This window comes from Vombatus ursinus, unplaced genomic scaffold, assembly GCF_900497805.2.
Source record: "Vombatus ursinus unplaced genomic scaffold, bare-nosed wombat genome assembly UNPS02014870.1, whole genome shotgun sequence".
NCBI classification, from domain to species: Eukaryota; Metazoa; Chordata; class Mammalia; order Diprotodontia; family Vombatidae; genus Vombatus; species Vombatus ursinus.
Genome location: NW_020954648.1, coordinates 7,802,908 through 7,824,926, shown reverse-complemented (window position 1 = coordinate 7,824,926; position 22,019 = coordinate 7,802,908). Strand labels below are relative to the sequence as shown.

Here is a 22,019-nt window from a genome sequence, read left to right as displayed (position 1 = left end):
TGACCTAGGCAGTCATCAGTAGAGTGGGGCAGCTGGATCTTGGACATTCACATTTAGAGGGAACTGACAACCTTCATTCTTCTTTAGCAGTGTAGAATAACTAAGGTTATCACTTCATTAATGAGTAATAAGAGCTCCCATCCCTGACTGCTGCACCCCAAATGAGCCTCACCTTGCGCCTGGTGGAAAGGTTTTACTTTTTCTGTGGTCTTCACCAGTGGTGGCTGGTCCCTCAGTATTTCTTTTTCTCCATTTCCAACTGAATTTATCTCTAAAATTTGATCTGAGGAAACTTTTTTGAGATGTTTGACTGGGTAGGAAAACTGCTCATGACGTTTCTGGGCACAAATGTTGTTCATTGGCAGAAATGAGCAAGCCCTGTGGATACATTCTTGTTCTGGACCAGACCTGTGATTCCAGTGACTTAATAATAATATTAGTAGCTAACATTTATATAGCACTTACTAAGCTCTTTACAATTATTATCTCATTTGATTCTCATAGTAGCCCTGGGAGGCAGGTGCTGTCATTACCCGTTTTACAGATGAGGAAATGGAGGCAAATAGAGGTCAATTGACTTGTGAAGGCTCACACAACTTATAAGTGTCTGAGGTGACATTTTAACTCAGGTCTTCCTGACTCCTGGCTCAGTGCTCTACCCAGTGAGCCATCTAGCTTCCCAGGAACTCCCAGTAAGTAACTTCTCTATCAAGGCAATTTATAAGTCAAAGAGAGGTTAAGTGACTCTGCTATAGCCAGTGACAGAAAGACAGGACTTGAAACCAGGTCTTCCTGACTTCAAGGTCCCTCCCTATCCACTCCATCATACTGACTCTGCATTTCAGAATGATTTCTCCCCTCTTATTTGACCCTTAATAAGAGACAGTATGGTCAGTAGTGGGAAAAACAGAAGGGTTGAACTTGGAGCACTTGGAGGCATGAACCCTGAGTTAACATCCTCTGTCTCTTTGGGCCATGACTTCAATGAGCTGCTGTTTCTTGATCTGTAAAAGGAAGGGATTGGATTCAGTGAGCTCTGAGATCCCTTCCAGCTCTCTACAGTCACCGAGTCTCAGTTTTTTTCTGAGTGTCCCTTTCTAGGAATTCTAGGACACAGAGATACTTCCATCCAAATGTGTTTCAAAGCCACATCTCAAATATATCTACCTTTTCCCTGGAATTTTTAGCAATAGAACAGGCTTCTATATTCTAGATAGGCAGAGGGATGCACTCAATAATTGCTCAAGTTGCCCTCAGTTATTAGTATTATTTCTTTCATTGTAAATTCTTTGGGGAGCTTGGAATCAAGAAAACTCATCTTCCTGAGTTCAAATCTGGCCTCAGACACTAACTTGCTGTGTGACCCTGGGCAAGTCACTTAGCCCTGTTTGCCTCAGTTCCTCATCTGGAGGAGGGACTGGCAAATATCTCTAGTATCTTTGCCAAGAAACCCCCAAATGGGGTAACAGAGTCAGACATGACTGGAAAACAACTCAATAAGAACAACCTCTTTGGGGCACGGGTAGGTAGATGGTCTTTTCCCTGAAGTATTGATAGTTATATGACTTACTCTATATATCATCTAGGACAGCTAGGTGGTTCATTGGATAGAGCATTGGGTCTGGAGTCAGGAAGACCTGAGTTCAAATCTGACCTCAGACACTTACTAGCTATGTGATCCCAAGCAAGTCACTTAACCCTATTTGCCTCAGTTTCTTCATCTGTAAAATGAGCTGAAGAAGGAAATGGCAAACCAACCAGTATCTTTGCCAAGAAAACCCCAAATGAGGTCACAAAGAGTCAGTCATGACTGAAACAACTGAACAATAACAATCTCATGTATCCATTCAATAGCGATATAGCAAAATTCACTAAGTAGTGGAAGAGGCAACTGGGTGGATAGAATACAGTGACTTCAGGAAGACCCAGCCTCAGACACTTTGTAGCTTTAGGACCCTGGGCTAGTCACTTAACCTCTGCCTCAGTTTCCTCATACGTAAAATGGGAATAACTTCTTATGGTTATTGTGAGGACAAATTGAGATAACATTTGTAAAGTGCTTTGCAAACCATAAAGCACTTTGTAAATGCTAACTAGCTAGCTATTATTATTATATGACCCAAGGGAAATCATTTCAACTAAGCATTAGTTTCCTCATTCCTGTAAAAAATGAGGTGCATTGGACTAGATAATTTCCAAAGTCTCTCTCAGAGCTAAATTCTATGATCCTTATCTGTCTGGATGTCACCTTAAAAATTTGCCCACATCCTTATTTTGGGGCACAGGGCAGGAATGGAGCTTTCTGTAGCCAAATTCTATCAAGAGGAAAATCAGACCGATTTTAGGGAACATTGTGCCCATTTTATTTTTGAAAGACTTAGTAAAGTCCATGGGCTTTTGATCAGTGAATAGTTTGTTAAAGACTGAAGGAGATATGAAATTTTTCTCCTGAAGGTGTCCATTCTTATTAGAGGTATTCTCATCACTAAGTACATCTCACATTATACTACAAAGGCCCTATTTAATTTTTTGGGGTAAAGTATAATACCCTGGAAAATGTGCTGGATTTGGACTTGGAGAACCTGAGTTAGAATCCCTGCTCTTCTAATCTTTGTGACCTTGGTCCAGTAATTTAACTTTGCCAGGCTGAGGTTCCTCATTTGTAAAATGGGGTGGGTCAGGGTGGAGTTTGAATCAGATGACCTCCCAGGACCATTCCTACTCTAAATCTATGATTCTATAATGTTTTTGCTTACTACTTAATCTAGTAAGGAGAAGAAGGTGGTTTGAGTCAGAGCTTACCAGAAACTTGAGTTTGGAGTGTGTTTGTTCAGAAACTAGCACACCAAAAAAATAATACTTTACTCAACTCTTCAGAGATTTTCCTTTTTTTCTTTCTCAATGTTATTTTTATTGAAAAAACAATCTAGGTTTTCCTGGTCAGTTTCATATGGCTATTACATTTTACATGAAGATTTGTAGCACCAAGGATAGTTTTCTTTTCATACTTTATCCTAAAACTGGTATTGATACATGCCATTTAGCTGTCTCCTCCATAAGTAGGTTTCTATCTTATATGAGTCAAGCAACTTCTTTATTCTGGATCACCAAATCCTAGGATTAGAAGGGGCCTTAAATACCATCTAGGTAAGTGTTTTTCAAATGGTAGGCTGGGCCCCACCTTCCCCACTGCATCACAGAATCTTTGACCCATAAAACTTTTTCTTTTCATTTTCTCTACTCATTCTTCTGTCTTCCCTTCTTTTAGTAACATGAAAAAGTCTTGCTATTGTGTCTGATAGTCCTTTCATAGGCATTTATTGAGCACCCACTATATGCCAGGCACCATGCTAGACCCTGGGGATACAAAGTTAAGAATGACGTTCCTGGCCTCAAGGAGCTTTCATTCCTCTGGGGGAGGCTGCGTGTACATATACACATATCTATAAAGTATAAGCTAAATAGATACTAGGTGACTGGAGGTAGGGAGGATTCTTGAAGCTGGAGGGGGATCAAGGAAGACCTCTTGTAGAAGGTGGCCTTTGATGTGAATCTTGAAGGAAACTAGAGATTCTGAGAACAGGAGGTGAGGAAGGAATACATGAAAGCATGAGGTATAGTCAGTATAAAGGCACAAAGCTAGGAAATGGAATGCCATGTATAAGGAACAGTAATCAGTAAGTCATTTCTAATCTTTGGTCTCTCCTCTCCCCTCCCCCTTTTGTGTGTTGTCTCCCCCTATTAGATTGTACACTCTTTGAGGGCAGGGACTTTCTTTTTCTTAATTGTATCCCCAGTATTTAGCACTGTACCTGGCACATGATAAGTGCTTAATAAATTGGATTTTTAGGGATTACAAATCCCCCTAATTTGCCCCTACTTAGGACTACTCCACTGTCTTTGCCAAGAAAACCCCAAATGAGGTCATGAAGAGTGGGATACAACTGAACTGACTAAACAACAAATGTGTTTAGGCTATTCAGTCTTCTCTCTTCTATCTCCTTTTATCTTCTCTTTTCTCTCTCTTTTCTTTTTTTTAATCTTTCCTTCTCTGATCTTTTCTTTTCTTTTCTTTTTTCTATCTTTCCTTCACTGTTACAGTGTTCTCTTACTACCACCAGAGAATATCTCAGTTTACCTTAAAGATTGTGAGATTCCAAGGACTCCCACCCAATGTCCCTCTGGTATATTCACAAATCTGCAGTGAAGAAAGTTGGGAAGCAACTATTGGCTAAATAATACTCTTCCCTTCATCCTCAACCTGAAGGACTAGAAGGGATCTCAGTGGTCATCCAGTCTAACAGAAACATTGAACCCTGGTCTAGTGTGGTGGCACATGCCTGTAATCTCAGCTATTGGGGGATAAAGGAGGTGGCAGATTACTTCAGGGTAGACTTGCACATTCTAAGCTACTGTAGGGCTTAAGCTGATCAAGGATCAGCACCAAGGTAGGGAGTCCTAGGTAGTTGGAGGACCGACCACTAGGCTGCCTAGGGTGAGCTAAATCGGCCAGGTCAGAGAAGTAGAGTAAGTTAGTTTCCTTTTTGGTCAGTATTGCAATAGGGTCATGAGTGTCCTCTGCACTTCTAGCCTGTGTGAGATAAGGAAACCTAATTTCAAAAACAACAACAACAACAAAACAAAACAAAACAAAACAAACCAAAGCCAAAACCCACTGAAGCCTGAATTCATTGACAACTTTCCTGATATGAAGGATCCTCTCTCAAATGCATAGGTCATTCCTAATGCTGATAATCTCAGGGGAGTGAGTTTAGGAATTAGCTTTAGGAATTAAGCTTTAGGAATTAGGTCTGGTTTTGAGCTATTAACCCATGCATATGTGTGTGTGTGGAGGTGGGGGTGGGGTTCTTTCCTTCATTTACACAGGTTTGGAAAATGCTTTGGGCGAAATTATTTTCTAGAAGTATAGTGAAAAGTAATTGCTATTTTTCTTCCAAAAAGACACTCATTTTATTTTGTTCCCCTGCAGAATTTTGTCCATCATCACTGGGTACACAGGCGGCGCCAGGAGGGAAAATGTAAGCAGTGCGGTAAGGTAAGGGGTTCAGCTATCCCATGATCATTGCACCAGGATTCCTCTGGCATAATCTGGGGTACATGAATATTGTTTCCTGTGTTAAATAAGCAATGGGTCCATTCCAACTCTGTCATGAAATTCCAAGCCCCAACCCTAGGACAAGAGGCTTAAGATCAGTAAGCATTCACCCATATGTAGCCTGGAACCAAATTCACTTCATTACTTTCTAGCTATCTTCATTCTACATTCTTCTATTTTATATAGTGGCTTCCCCTGTTACAATTAAGTTTCCCGAGGGCAGCACCTGTTGCTTTTATTTCTAACCCTTAGCACAGTTCTAGAACACATAGTAAGCACTTCTATATGTTTCCATTCCATTCTGTTCCTTTCGGAGAGAAAACATTTCTCAAAACTGCTTTATGATGTTCAATTTGTTCCTTAACCTAGTCAGTGAGAATCCGTTAACCTCATTAGAGGGCATTATTACATTTAAGAAGTGATAAATTGACTTCTTTCTTTAAGCCTGGTGTTCAGTAGGAAAAATGACTCTTTGGTGGTTAAATCTTACTAATGAGAACTGCTAGCCTATAACATTCATTTGCTCAACAACTGACTATTAGGTTGCTGAGCAACAATGCTTGTCAATGAAGGTCTGAAATGAATTGAGCTGAAGGGAAACCCAGCCAGAAGTTCTGAATGCAGTGTTTTACTAGAACCTTATCCAGTGGCAATAATGTAACAACAGCCCTGTATGCGACCTTTCTCCTTGTGGGTTTCAAGCATATGTTATGCACACTTCTTGTTTTTATTAAACCCATCGTGGGGCTGGGGATCAGTGTTGGGGAATGGGTCCAGATCTGCTTGCAAAGGCAAGGAAGGAAGGGTGTGTGGTACTCTTTAACAGAGTTGTTTCTGGGTATTTTCCTTTTTCGTGCTCTGGTTGGGTAGGAGAACAGGTACAGGACAGACTTCCTTTCATGTTCTTAAAACTGGAGGTTCATTTCTTTTAATAAAAATATTTTGAGGATGCTGCAATGGTTAAACCTATCAGTCACTCAAATTTTAAGGTTCATTGCTAGCAACTCAATGGTGTGATTTCAGTCTCCCAACTGACCACAAGTCCTTCCTACCTTTTCATCAGGTGGGAGTCTTATGCCTATTTCCATTCTATCAAATCATCCCAAGAAGATCTATCCCTTGCATGAAAGATTTCCTTTTGTCCTTTTAATATCCCAGAGGTATCAGAGTACCACATGGGCTATCCATCTGTTGTCTCTCATTCTCACCACAGGAAAGATCTGTCTCTTCTTCTGGTTCTATCTGTCACATGTAATGTCATATGTGACACCTTGAACAAAAGCTGTTCTGAGTAAAATGCTTCAGCCTGCTTAGGTCCACCATGAAATTTCATTATCCTTTTGGTTTTTTTGTCATTTTAATTCTTTTAAGATCATGGTAGTCAGAGTCACAGCCACATAGTATCACTGGTAGACTATTATTGTTAAGTTATTGGTCTTTTACAGATATGAATAGTTTAGGATCATTGAAAACACCACAGTTTTCCAAAAGCATTAACATATCTCTTCCTCCTGCTCAGCTTCGGTTTAATTATGATCTATCTACAGAGGTTGTTTGAAACAGATATATTAACATACTAAATCACTGGACAGTGACCTGTCCAGCCTCATATCATAATCTGGGCAATATAAGTTACTTGTTTACTTTGTTTTTCCACTTCTAAATAGAACTTTTCTCTGTATAGGCTTAGTGTAATTAAAATGAAAAGAATGGGAAGGACAGAATGAGAGAAAGTGAAGAGGGGACAGTGTTTTAAGGGAAAAAATACAGAGAGAAGAGAGATACAGGAAAATGAATGAAACCAAAGACACTGAAGAATGGAGAGAATGATATAAAGTGAGAAAAGAGTTAAAAAAAAGGAAAGAGAAAGAATGAGAGGTAGAAGCAAAATAGAGAAGAAAGTGACAGGAATGGTTTATTAGGTTGTGAAATAGATTATACCCTAATCACTTCACCTGTAAGTAGAGTTTCTAAGTGGCTAGTATTTGTTATTTTATTGAAAAAGCTGGTGGTACTTTTATTGAGGATTTTTTAAAGGATTTTTATTTTGGTAGTCCTAGTTATAGTACTTGAAGTTGTAATGAATGTAACTTGGGATTCCTCTCCCTCAAACTGTTACCATGGAAATTTGGTAGGCCAGACTCTAAGTTAATTAGGTTATTTAGAGTTCTTCTGTTTCCTGTGGTTTTCCTTTTGACTTTGAATGGACTTTTGAGAAAAATTGAGAGCTTATAGGAGGAAAGAATGGCAGCCATGCTGAAGAAATTGGGGGATAAAGGGGAGAGTCAACCAGGACTGCATCTGAAACTGTCCAAACAGAGAACTAAGTGATGACCACTGACTGTCACCTAAAAGAAAGGTATTGTTAACCGAATTGGTGTTACTCACTGACCCTAGGACATATGAGTTACTATGTTATTCCTCTGTCTAGTCTGGTAATCACCTTGTTCCACTCTGCTGTGTCTTTTCCTGCTCTTCTACGTAAGAAAGGTACCATGACCTCAGCCAGTGGCCATCACTCAACGATCTACTCATGTAGTCCTGGATGCAGTGATGAGTGAGGCATCCTTCAGATTCTCCCCTCAACCCCTGCCCAGTTTCCTTAGCACATCTACTATGCAATTTTCAGCTTCTGAGGAGTTGGTTAAATCTGTTTGCAAGGAAATGTGTTAGGTGTTGACTATATGAAGACAAAACCAAAATGAGCTCTGCCTCAGAAAGCTTATAATTTATAGGAGATGGAAATGGGAGAACAAGTATACACAGATAAGCAAATAAAAACTAAACAAAAAGTACATACAAAGTTACACAGTGGGACAAAAACAGTAATAAATGAGGAATGTAAGAAAGACATTGTTTAGGTGGTGGAATTTGACTTTTGCCTTTGAAGGGCAGTCTAGGCTCCTAGAAGCAAAAGTAGGGAGAGAAAGCATTCCAGACATAGACTGTGCAAAGGAATAGAATAGGGAAATTATATGTCATTTATAGGGAATAGAAGAAAGTAGGCCAGTCTGGCTAGAGCATAAAGTAAAGGCATACAGATAGAAAATGGAGTGCTCTAAGGCCAGTTTGATGGATTCTAAAGTATGTGAATGGGAGTAATGTACAACAAGGGTGGAAAAGTAAGCTGGAGTTTTATTTTGAATGGCTTTAAATTCCAACATGAGGAGCTTGGATTTGATCCTAGAAACAAGAGAGAGATTGAAGCTTCTTGATTGGAAGAGTGACATGATCAGAATTGTGCTTCAGGAATATTGATGTGAATGTGGGGCTCTATTGATTACCCAACCCCACTTAAAATGAATTACCTTTGTTAGGTAAGAATGTTTCTTGATTGAATTAATCAATCATAACCCAGTGTAGAGTGTGAACAGGGCCTGTACACCTTCTTGAATTAATCAAAGCCATTTCTTGAGAACCTTAGTCATGTCTTAAGGAACTTGTATAAAAAGGAAGAGTGATGTTAGAACCAGGTGAAATTCTGAGAGTCTAGCTATAGAGGGGAAGGAGTGAGGACATGCAGAACTGAAACAGAAAGATTTAGAAGCCCATGGGCCATCAGCAAAGGAAGAAAGAGAAGATGGGGTTAAGTTTTGTCAGAGAAGGGATATATATATATATATATATGTATCCTTGTGTGTATACATATATGTATATGTGTATATAATACATGTATATATACATATACATCCATCCATATATGTGCATGCATACATACATATATATATTTATACATACATACATACATACACATATATATATATATATATATATATAGACAATATACATATTGAGGAGAACCATTAGCCCAACAGACATCTCAGAGCAGAAGACTCAGGCTGATACACCAATGTACCCATTTACTCAAGGACTAAGGGAAGTCCTAAGTTTGCTTTCCCCCCAATTTTCCCTCCCAGTGCCTTTCTAGTCTTTTTTTTTTTTTTTTTGTCTAGGCAGTGGGATTAAGTGACTTGCCCAGGGTCACACAGCTAGTAAGTGTTATATGTCTGAGGCCAGATTTGAACTCAGGTACTCCTGAATCCAGGGATGGTGCTCTATCCACTGTGCCATCTAGCTGCCTCTCCAGTGCCTTTCTATTCATAGATACAATAACATAATCTTCAGTTTCATTACCTATTGTTCTCCCGTATAATCTGAATTATGCTTCAACTACAAAGAAGCCAAGGGCTAATAAGAGTAGATATAAATGTAGATTAAGACTGAGAGCTCAGCTTCTTTCTGAATGTTGGAAATTTTCCTATTTGGGGGTTTAGAACAATTATGATTGATTTATAACTTTCCACTTAAAATAAACTCCCAGAGGTTTAGAGGAAGGAACCACATGAATGATAGGGGCCATTGTAGTGCATCTAGGCTTAAAGTGTGTGGAGGATAGATTAAAGAAGTTTGGGGGAGACGTGAGTCATGAAGATCAATTAGGAAGCTGTTGTCATAGTCCTGGTGAAAGGTGATGAGGGCCTGAACTACAGCATACATGGTGAAAGTGGACAGCAGGAGATGAATATGAAAGATTTTGTGGGGATCCTTTGTGAATTAAATAAAATCAAAATAACTGTATATTTCAGCCCATGTCTTGACAACTTTCCATGATTATTTTAAATTGTTAGAAAACTTTAGTTATATTAATAGTTAAGTCAGTTAAACTCAAATAATCACCAATAAGCCAAACCCCAGCATTTTCTGCAGAAAGTAAGCAATGTCACTAAAGCTTATTCTCCTTTTCCACAAAGCTGTTATGTGATATTATTAGCCACATATTTCAGGTTGCTGGAAGAAGAGAGACAGTCAACAGAAGCTCAAGTGTGTTCAACGTGGTGATTTTTTAAAAAAATTACTTTCAGTGCTATAGTGGTCTGAAGGAGCCCTTCATCTTCTATCCATCCTTCCTGCGTTTCTTCCAGGACATTGGTATTTGTATTGCCTAAGTCATCTAATTCAAAACTTTCCCTCTATGTTCATATTTTTAAAAATTTGATTTGATAGTACATAATGAAATCTTTCTTAACAATTGAATATTCAGTGTTCAAACAGCCATGGCATCTGCCAACGCCCACAGTGGCAGATTTTTTTAGACAGACTCTTAAAATTGAGTAATTAAGAATCTGGATCTCTTTGCAGCACTGAAATCCTAGCCAAGATAATTCCTCTACAGCAGGTGGTATGTGAGAACCACAGCTATAGAGACTGTGATGTGACTCTGTTTATGTTAACATGTTAGACAGTGACACCAAAACCATCCTTGCTTGTAACTCCACTAGGCTGGAATCCCAAGAAGCACAGACCTGAAAATACATGACTCAGAAATTCACTACATTTTCAGAATAAACATGTTACCCAATGCCCCCACTGTTATAATCATAGAACGGGACTAGTTCAACCTGTCCATTTTGCAAGTGAGAGGCAGTACATCATAGTGGAAAGAATGTTGGACTTGAAGTCAGGAAGACCTGAATTTGAATTTTGCCCCAGACCATTATTGACCTCTTCAAGCCTTATTTTCCTTCTCTATAAAATGGGGATAATAATAATACCTCACAGAGTTGGCATGAGAATCAAATCAGATAACATATATGAAGTGCTTTGTAAGCCTAAATGGACTCTAAAACTTGAATTATTTCTTAAAAATTATTTATTTTCAGTTTTCTGCATTCACTTTTATAAGATTCTGAGTTTCAAATTTTTCCCTCTCCCTCTCCTTCCCCCTCCCCAAGACAGCATACAATCTGAAATAGGCTCTACATGTACAATCATATTAAACATATTTCCACCTTAGTCATGATGTAAAAGAAGAATCAGAACAAAAGTGAAAAACCACGAGAAAGAAAAAACAACAACAAAAAAAGAGAAAATAGTGTGCTTTGATCTAGATTCAAACTCTATAGTTCTTTCTCTGGTTGTGAATAACATTTTCCATCACGAGTCTTTTGGAATTGTCTTAGGTCATTGTATTGCTGAGAAGAGCTGAGTCTATCAAAGTTGGTCATCATATAATACAAAATATGAATTGATGATCATGATGATGATGGAGAGAATGAGGAAGATGATGATAGATTCAGAAAGGATGAGAGACTTGCCCAAGTTACTAAACTGCAGAGATGGATTTAAACCCACATTCTCTGACTAAAGGTCTAGTGCTCTTCCCATCATGTGTGTTGTTCCTATTTGCTTACTCTAGCATTTATATAACTATTCTTAAGGAAGTTAAAAAAAAAAAGCTCCTTGTTAGTCACTGGCTAGTGATTTGTTTTTTGCATTTGAAGCCATAAGGATGGTTGTTGCTGCTATCCTATCACCTGCATGGAGGGGGAAACGTGTCTAAGAGAACTAGTTAAAGCAAGAAGATCTTAGTTAGGGTTCTAGCTCTATCATGTGCTAGCTTTATGACCCTGACAAAATTAATTAACCGATCAGGGCTTTATGTTCGGCAGTTGTAGAATGGAGATATTAATGTTTGCCCTATGAAACTGGATCATTTTGATCAAGTATTTTGTAAACCTTAATACTCTACGTAATTGTGAGTGATTCGTTCTGTTTTTTTGTTTGTTTTGTTTTGTTTTGTTTTGTTTTAGGCAATTGGGGTTAAGTAACTTGTCTAGGGTCACACAGCTAGTAAGTGTCAAGTGCTGGTCTGAGACCGGATTTGAACTCAGGTCCTCCTGACTCCAGGGCTGGTGTTCTATCCACTGTACCGCCTAGCTGCCCCCGAGTGATTCTTTCTTAAATACAATTAATTAATTCTTAATATATCGTATCAATTTTAGTCACAGCATTTGAGGAATTTGCCCTGCTGCCTGTAAAGATACCTATGTTTCTCCCATCTGTAAGAATCCTTCACTTGATGGTGTCATCCCCTTAATAGTATTTTATTTTTTCCAATTACATGTAAAGATAGTTTTCAACATTCACTTTTATAAGATTTTCAATTACAAAATTTGTTTCTGCTCACCCTTCCCCCCTCCCCAAGATGGCATGCAATCTCATATACATTACAATCATATTAAACATATTTCCAGATTAGTCATGTTGTGAAGGAAGAATCAGAACAAAAGGGAAAAACCATGAGAAAGAAAAAAAAAGGAGAAAATAGTATGTTTTGATCTGCATTTAGACTCTATAGTTCTTTCTCTGAATGTATGTGACATTTTCCATCATGAGTCTCATGGAATTGTCTTAGGTCATTGTATTGCTGAGAAGAGCTGAGTCTATCAAATTTGGTCATTGCAAAGTGTTGCTGTTATTGTATACGATGTTCTCCTGGTTATGTTCGTATCACTCAACATCAGTTCACGTAAGTCTTTCCATGTCTTTTTTTGAAATCAGGTTGCTCATCATTTCTTATAGCACAATAGTATTCTATTACATTTGTGTACCACAACGTGTTCAGCCATTCTGGAATTGATGGCATCCCTTCAATTTCTAGTTCTTTGCCACCACAAGGTCCTTTCTTGGATATCTTTGGGATATACTCCTAGCAGTGGTATTGCTGAATCAAAGAGTATGCAGTTTTATAGCCTGATGGGCATAGTTCCAAATTGCTCTCCAAAATGGTTGGATCAGTTCACAACTCCACCAGCAATGTAGTAGTATACCAATTTTCCCACATCTTCTCTAACATTTATTATCATTTTTCTTTTTTGTCACATTAGCTAATCTGATAGGTGTGAGGTGGTAAATGGTGTTATCCCCTTAAGCTGCAATCTTACCATCCTTCTCCTTTTCATCTACATTAAAGGGCCATCTATACCCACTGCCTCCATTTCCTCATCTTCTATTCACTTTTCAACTGTTTGTACCACTTGACTGAAACTGCTTTCTTCAGGGTTATATATAATCTAAATGCCAAATCTGATTTTCTTTCTGTAGGCCTTATCTTACTTTATCCTTCCATAGCTTTTGATGCTGTTAAATACCCTATCCTTTTGGACATTCTTTCCTCCCTTCCTTTCTGTGACATTGCCCTTTCCTGGTTCTCTGACCATTTTCAGTTTCCTTTGCTGGAGCATTATCTAAACTAATTATCTAAATCCAATATGTATGGATTTCTTATAAGGTTCTTTCCCATGTCCAAGGTGATCTCTGTTGTATCTCTGGTGTTGTATTGCCAACTGTCTGCTGGGTAACTCCATCTTGGGTGTCCCATTTCAAATTCAACATATACAAAATGGAATTTAGTATCCTTCTTGTTGTTCCACAAACAAGACATTCCATCTCTTGGATTGTAGTGTTTTCTCTGGTTGTCCCCCATACCTGAAATATTCTCCCTCAACTCCACCAATTGCCTTCCCTGACTTCCTTTAAGTCCCAACTAAAATCCTGTCTTCTATAAGAACCTTTTCTCAACTCGTCTTAATTCTGGTTCCCTCTTTAAATAATTCCTGTTTATTCAGTATGTAGCTTGTTTGTATATATTTGTGTTCTCCCCCATTAGACTGGGAGCTCCTTGAGGGCAGGGACCGTCTTTGGTTTGTTTTTGTGTCCCCATTGCTTAGCACAGTGCCTAGCACATAGTAGCTACTTAATAAATATTTATTGATTGAGCCTTCACTAAACTTACCTTTCTTTACCACCTACCTGTTTATGTAGAGAGCATTTCCAGCCTTCTAGTCACCAAGGTGCATAACCTAAGAGTCAACCTTGATGCTTCCTTTTCCTTCATAATTAGTTCCTATCCAATTAGTTCCAGAGTTTTTTTTAATTCTACCTCTATAAAATCTGTCATATTAATCTCCCTCTCTCCATTTACATGCCCACTGCTCTAATTTAGTTCTTTATCACCTCATCTGTACTATTTCAAATAGATTTCATATCCATTTCCCTGATTCCAGGTTCTCTCCTTTCCAATTCTTCTCTTTCCCACAGCTATCAAATTAATATTTATAATACATAGATCTGACTGTATCATTCTCCTGCTAAAAATACTCAGTGCTTCTTTATTATCTATAAGATTAAATGTAAACTCATCACCAGCTGGGTATTTAAAGCCTCCCACAGTCTGGCTCCCACCTATCTCTCTAGACTAATTTCATATTATGAAATTACTTTACAAATTCTTCAAACTGGCCTACTCTCTGTCCCCTGAAATTAATTGCCTTTTTCCATCTCTTTGTTTTCATACAGGCTGTCACTTATGCCTAGAATGCATCCACTCTTACCTCTACCTCTTTGAGTGTCAGACTTCTTCAAGACTCAATTTAGTTTTGACCTCTTACTTAAAAGTCTTTCTGATCCCTCTAATTGTTAGTCCCTTCTCCCCCCTCAAATTATCTTGTGTGTTCTTTTATATAATATGAAAATAGAATATGAAATAGAATATGAAGTCCTTCAGGGCATGAACTCTTTTGTTTTTGTATTTGTGTTCTCAACGCCTTGTATAAATACTTCATACACAGAAGGTGCTTAATAAGTTGTTGTCTTATTGAACTTGGATTGAATTCAGAATTTAAAGCAGAGCCACACAATCTTCTCAGGATTTGGGCTTAATTTACCATCTTTTAAAAATATGTATTTTTATTTATTTCATTAAATATTCCCCATTTATTTGTAAAAGAGATTTTAACATTCCTTTTTTTTAAAAATTTGAGTTCCAAATTCTCCCTTCTTCCTCTATCCCCCTCTTTGAGAAGGCAAGCAATTTGATATTGATCATACATGTGAAGTCATGCAAAACATATTTCCATATTTGCTGTGTTGCAAAAGAAAACACAGACAAAGAAGGAGAAAAATAAAGAAAGTTTAAAAAGTATGCTTTGATCTGCATTCAGAGTTCATCAGTTCTCTCACTGGAGGGATAGCATTTTTTATCATGGGTCCTTTGGAATTGTTTTGTATCATTGTCTTAATCAGAGTAACTAAGTCTATCACAGTTGATAATGCTCATAATATTGCTGTTATTGTGTACATTGTTCTCCCTGGTTCTGCTCACTTAACTTTGCATCAGTTCAAGTCTTCCCAGATTTTCCTGAAACCATCCTGCTCATCATTTCTTACAGCACAATAATGTTTCATCATTATCATACACCACAGCTTGTTCAGTCATTACAGACCTAATAGTGGTATTGTTGGTATGTGCAGTTTTATAGCCCTGTGCACATACTTCCAAATTGTTCTCTAGAATGGTTGGACTAGTTCATAACTCTACTTACAGTGCATTAGTGTCTAAATTTTTCCACACCCCCTCTAGCATTTGTCATTTTCCTTTTCTGCCATGTTAGACAGTCTGATAGATGTGAGGTGGTATCTCAGAATTATTTTAATTTGCATTTCCCTAATCAGTAGTGATTTAGAGATTTTTTTTTCATGTGACTATTTATAGCTTTGATTTTTTCTTCTGAAAACTGCCTGTTCATATACTTTGCCCATTTATCACCTGAGGAATGGCTCTTATTTTTACAAATTTGGCTCCTTTCCCTACATATTTGACAAATGAGATGTTTATCAGAAAAACTTGCTATAAAAATTTCCCTCCTTATCCCCTAGTTTCCTGTTTTCTTTCTAATTTTGGCTGCATTAGTTTTGCTTATGAAAATCCTTTTAATTTCATGTAATCAAAATTTTCCATTTTACTTCCTGTGATCTTCTCTGTTTCCTATTTGGTCATAAACCATTCCCTCATCTACAGATCTAAAAGGTACATTTTCCTATGTTACCCTAATTGACTTATAAGTCACTTTATCCATTTTGACCTTATCTTGGCTTATGGTGTGAGATGTTGGTCTATGCCTTGTTTCTGCCAAACTGCTTTCCCATTTTTCCAGCAATTTTTGTCATTTGGTGAGTTCTTACCCATAAAACTTGGTTCTTTGGGTCTATCAAACACTAGATTACTGTGGTCATTTGCTAGTGTGTATTATGCACCTAATCAATTCTACCAATCCATCACTCTGTTTCTTAGCCAGTACCAGACTGTTTTGATGATTACCATTTTGCAATATACTTTGAAATCTGGTACTGCTAGGCTGCCTTCTTTCGTATTTTTCTCATTGATTCCCTTGATATTTTTGACCTTTTGTTCTTCCAGATGAATTTTGTTATTTTTTCTAGCTCTATAAAATAATTATTTGGTAGTTTGATTTGTATAGTATTAAATAAGTGAATGAACTTAAGTAGAATTGTCATTTTTATTATATTGGCTTGGTCTACCCATGAGCAATTAATATTTCTCCAGGTGCTTAGATCTATTCCTGTTTGAACACTCTAAAAAGTGTTCTGTAATTGTGTTCATATAGTCCCTAGGTTTGTCTTGGCATGTAGACTCCCAATTATTTTATGCTATTTGCAGTTTTTTTAAGTGGAATTTCTCTTTCTATCTTTTCCTGCTGGATTTTATTGGTAGGTTAAAGAAATGTTGAAGTTTTGTGTGAGTTGATTTTATATCCTGCAACTTTGCTAAAGTTTTGCATTTTTTCTACTAGTTTTTTAGTTGATGCTCTAGGGTTCTATTAAGTATACCATCATATCATCTGCAAAGAGTGCAGTCACCTCCTACTTCCTCATAGGGCAAGATGGATTTCTATTACCAATTGTGTGTGTGTGTGTGTTTCTTCCTTCTTTGAACCAATTTGGATGTGAGGTTCAAGTGTTGCTCTTCCCATTTGCCCCTCCACTGTAAAAGCTCTTTTTTTGTGTACCTCTTCTATGTGAGATAATTTTCCCCATTCTTCCTCTCCCTTTTTTCTTCTCCCAGACATTCCTCTTTCTCACTTATCAATTTTTTTATATCATCCCAACATAATCAACTTATTCTTGAGTCCTCTTTCTATGTAGAATTCTTGTAACTACCATTAGAAGTTATATATATCAATTTGCCATATAGAAAGTTATACAGTTCAGTCTTATTGCATCCCATACAATTTCTCTTTCATGTTTATTTTTTTATGCTTCTCTTGAGTCTTGTATTTGAAAGTCAAATTTTCTGCTCAGTTCTGGTCTTTTTCATCAAGAATGCTTGAAAACCCTCTATTTCATTAAATACCCATTTTCCCTTGAAGAATTACATTCACTTTTGCTGGGTAGGTTAATTTTTATTATAATCCCAACTCTTTTACCTTGTGAAATATCATATTCCAAGCCCTCTCCTCCTTTAATGTGGAAGCTGCTAAATCTTATGTGATCCTGACTGTGGCTCCATAATATTTTAATGGTTGATTTCTGGCTACTTTAAGTATTTTCTGTTTGACCTGGGAGCTCTGGAATTTAGCTATGATGTTGCTGGGAGTTTTCATTCTGGATCTTTTTCAGTAGGTGATTGGTGGATTGTTTTAATTTCTATTTTACCCACTGGTTGTAGGATATTAGGGCAGTTTTCCTTGATAATCTCATGGAGTCATCATTTTCTACTTGCCCAATTCTAATTTTTAAGGAATTATTTTATTTTTTAAAAAGTTATTTAATATTTTATTTTTCCCCAATTACATATAAAAACAATTTTTAACATTCATTTTAAAAAAATGAGTTCCAAATTCTCTCTCTCCCTTTTCTCCCCCCTCATTGAGAAGGCAACCAATTTGATATAGGGTATACGTGTGTAGTCATGCAAAACATATTTCCATATCAGTCATTAAAAAAACAAGAAAAATAAAGTTTTAAAAAAAGTGTCCTTTGATCTGCATTTATACTCCATCTGTTATTTATACTCTGGAGATGGATAGCATTTTTTCCTCATAAGTCCTTCAGAACTATCTCAGCAGTGCAATTGCTGAGAATAGCTAAGTCATTCACAGCTGATCATAGTACAATATTGCTGTTACTGTGCACACTGTTTTCCTGGTTCTACTCACTTCACTTTGCATCACTTCATGTAAGTCTTTGCAGGTTTTTCTGAGAGCATCCTGCTCATTATTTCTTGTAATAGCACAATAATATTCCATCACAATCATATACCATGACTTGGTCAGCCATTACCTAATTGATGGGCATCCCTTTAATGTCTAATTCTTTGCTAACACTAAAAGAACTGCTGTAAATATTTTAGTGTATAGAAGTTCTTTTTCCTGTTTTTTATTTTTTTTTATCTCTTTTGGTTATGGACTTAGTAGTGATATTCCTGGGTCAGAAGGTATGTGTGGTTTTATAGCCCTTTGGGTATGGTTCCAAACTGCTCTATAGAATGGTTGAATCAGTTCACAACTCCAGTGTTTCAATTTTCCCTCATTCCCTCCAACATTTTTTCATTCTCCTTTTCTCCCATATTAGCCAATCTGATAGGTGTGGGGTGGTTTTTATTTTGCATTTCTTTAATCAATAATGATTTAGAGCATTTTTAAAGAATTAGTTTCTTCAGTGAGGTTTTGTACCTCTTTTTCCATTTGGATAATTCTGCTTTTTAAAGAGTTATTTTCTCCAGCTGATTTTTGTATCTTTTCTCCCCCACATGGCCAATTCTGTTTTTTTTTTTAAGGTGTTATTTTCTTCAACATTTTTGTCCCTCTTTTATCAAGCTGTTAATTTTCTTTTTATAATTTTCTTCCTTTGCTCTCATTTCTTTACCTATTTTTTCCTTTACCACTTATTTAATTTTAAATATAATTTTTTTAGTTCTTCTAGGAATTCTTGTTGAACTTGTTTCCATTTCACATTTTTTTCTTTGAGTCTTTGTTTTACGTCATTGTCTTCTGGGTTCATCTTGATTTTTCCTGCCACTATAATAGCTTTTTGTGGTCAGGTTCTTTTTTTTTTTTTTGGTTGTTTGCTCATTTTATCCCTTGCTATTTATTGATTTTGAACTTTATGTTAAAGTTGGGCTCTGTTCCTAATATGGGGGAGGTGCTCTCTTAAGCTTTTGGTTTTGATTTGGTGCTTTGGTACTGGAAGGGTTACTGTTCTTTAGGGTTCCTGATCCCTTGTGACCGAAAGAGATGATGCTCCTCAGGGCTCCCACACCCTTTTGACTGAAAATGCTCCTTTCCACCCTGGAACTATGATCCAGAAGTGGATATAAGGAATGAATTTACCGAAAAGCATCTGATCCTGTGTCCAGTGCTGATATGAGTTCCCCTGTAGTCTCTTTCTCACTACTTGCTAAGTCCCCTTATCATTTCTGGCTTGAGAGCTCCTGAAGCTGCTGCTGTTTCTGTTGCCACCACCTAGTCCTACCATTTGTGTTTCATTCAGGTAAACTCTGGGCCAACCTCCAAGCTCATGACATAGATTTCTCTTTCCAACCTCCTAAGTTGTCTTGGGCTGGAAAAATGTCTCGCTCTGACCTTTTTGTTAGCTCTGTCACTCCAGAATTCAATTTGAGGCATTATTTTAAAGATATTGGAAGGACAATGTTGGGAGAGGGTAGCTGAGTGCTTTCTCTACTCCGCCATCTTGGATCTGCCCTATCAATCTACCTTCTTGAAGGAAATTAGATAAATTTTCAGGTAATATGACTAAGGACTGTGGATTTAAGAGCCAGAATTTGTAACAAGATCAGTAAGTGGTGATATTCACCGTACTTTCTATATTGGGCAACAAATATCTCGATTGTATAACCTGTGGTCCCAAATACCAGGCTCTGCATCTATGCAGAACAGGGGTAGTCTTGGATGGGGTGGGACTTCCCATAAGTCACTCCTTGGCTTGTGCTCCCACATTGAGTTTTTCTAAGAATATCAGAATTTGGTTCATGTCTAGGTGTCTGAAGAAAACATAAACTGGCCTCATGTCCCAATACAGATACTCGGGATAACTATGCATTTCAGACTACAGGACTGCCTTTATTTCACGACACACAAAAAAAGAAAAACAAAGAAGAATTGCACCTGAACCCATAATGGCCAACAACTATCCTCTTTTTAAAAGCCTCCTTCCCTTGAAGCTTTTTTTGGAAGGAAAATGAACTTAAAATTAATACTGAGTGGCATCTCTTATCCTCTGGTAACTCTGACCTACCCCTAGGTCCTCCAGACTTATAATATCACCCTGTGGTTAAGGTTCCTCTCAAAGGGAAATTGCATTTGGGGTTTCTAGAGAATCTATCTTCTTTCTATTAGGTTAAAATAAAACTCACAACAGCAATGGAGGCCAAGGTCCAGGTTTCTTCCTCCTAATATTGCCTATAGTCCTTGTTGCTTCTCCAGCTCCAGGGTCATCCTATTGCTGTTCTTATCTTTAAAAATCTGGGGCCAGAAACTTTTTTATTGGGTGGTTTCTTCTTCCTCTAAATATTCCTTTGTCACTACTCTTTCCAGTTGTCATTTCACATACCGTGTCCCGAATACTAGGGTTTCTCCTTGTAGGGTTGCAGGAAGGGTAAGAAAAGAGCACTCAAAGAGCTTAAAATCTAATTGAGAAGTAAAACATAAATATAACTAACACTGAAAAGTAAGTGATAAGTGCAGGCAATATGTGCTTATTTCAGAGGAAGGAGAGAACACAGCTGGCAATGATGATTATGTAAAACTTTGCAGAATAGGTGAGACTTGAGCTGGATCTTAAGGGATAGCTTGGATTCAGCAGGTGAAGAGTGAATCATGAGTAGGGCCTGGAGTGGTGGAAATGGGGAAACCTTAGTTTCCCTAAAGGCACGAGAGGAAGGAATGTATAAAATATGTTAAGAATGAGAGATCAGTCTGGCTGCAGCAGAGGACTTATGCAGGAGAATAGAGGGGGTAAAAGATGGGAAGGAAACTTGGAGCCAGGTTACAGAAAGCCTGGAAAACCAGGCTTGTGGAGTTTGGGCTTTATCTGTAGTCAAAGGGGATTCATTAAATGTTCTTAAGTAGGGGAGTGGCATGATGAAAGTTACTTAAACTGACATAGTTATGGTAAAATGGATTAGGGGAAGAGAAGAGAGACTGGAGGCTGGAGGAATGGGAAATTATTGCAACTAATGAAGTGGGAAGTAATGGTAGCCTGAACTAGGATGGGAACAGTGAAAGATGGAGAAGTGATGGAGTAGAGACAGATTATCATGACTGATTGGATATTGGAAATCAAGAGTAGGAAGGCATTTAAGCCTAAAGATTTTAAGCCTAGAAGCCAAAGGAAATGATGTATTGATGAAAATAGGAGAATGAAGGGGCAAAGTCAGTTTTGATGGAAAGATGATGAGTATTTTTATCATATAATGAGTTTATTATGATGGTGGGACATATGAGTGGAAATACCAAACAGGCATTTGGAGCGAGGTCTAGAAATGTGAATTTAGTAGTAATCTGTATGAAAGTTACAGCTGAAGATGTGGGAGTGGAGTAAATCTCCAAGGGAGAATAATGGGGGGTGAGGGGTAGAGAGAAATGGGAGGGAAGATATGAAATTATAGAAGTCGGAGAAGAACCAAGATAATGCATCAACTTAAGAGTCATAGTATGAGAGAATCCAAAGAAGGAGGATGTTGTCAATAGAGTCAGATGTTGACGAGAGGTAAATGAACACAAAGTCTGAAAAGGTCCATTATGTCATCTGTCATTTTTTCATGCTTGGACTACAGGCCTTGAAATCATTTCTCACATCAGGAAGTCACTCGTCTAGTGGTTCTGGCCCATACCTCTTGGACCCATTGTTTCCTTCCAACCACCTTGCAAAGCCCTAATTTGGTTTCATCTTTTGTTTTCTTAGTCAGTCAGGGCAAAAGGCTGAGGAGAGGAAGAGTTAGGCAGGAAAGAAACCTTTTCCTTCATCGTTTCTCCCTCTGGTGTATGTTTGGCAGAGGAAGCCAAAGAAGCCAATCACTTCCTCCATCCTCTCCAGAGGAATATTTTTTACTTAAGGAGCCTGTAACTCTCTCAGCAAGGTCATCTGTTGCTTGCAGATGCAAAATAAATAATTGAAAAGGGATCATTTAGAGTACAAACATCAGAGGGAGCTAAGAAAAGCATTCGAACTGACTACCATACTCCTACATTCTTCAAAGATGACCTTCCAGGAATCGCCTCTCATACTATTTGGTTTTTCTGTC

General features: G+C 37.7%; 1 protein-coding gene across 1 annotated transcript in view; it reads left to right on the top strand.

Annotated features, from left to right (window-relative positions):
- The window catches only part of DGKI (diacylglycerol kinase iota), a 543,147-nt gene that overhangs the window by 211,774 nt on the left and 309,354 nt on the right, over window positions 1-22,019 (top strand). Inside the window, exon 6 of the mRNA XM_027842255.1 lies at window positions 4,991-5,056. Coding sequence (XP_027698056.1) covers window positions 4,991-5,056 — 66 coding nt within the window. The remainder of the gene's footprint in view (window positions 1-4,990; window positions 5,057-22,019) is intronic.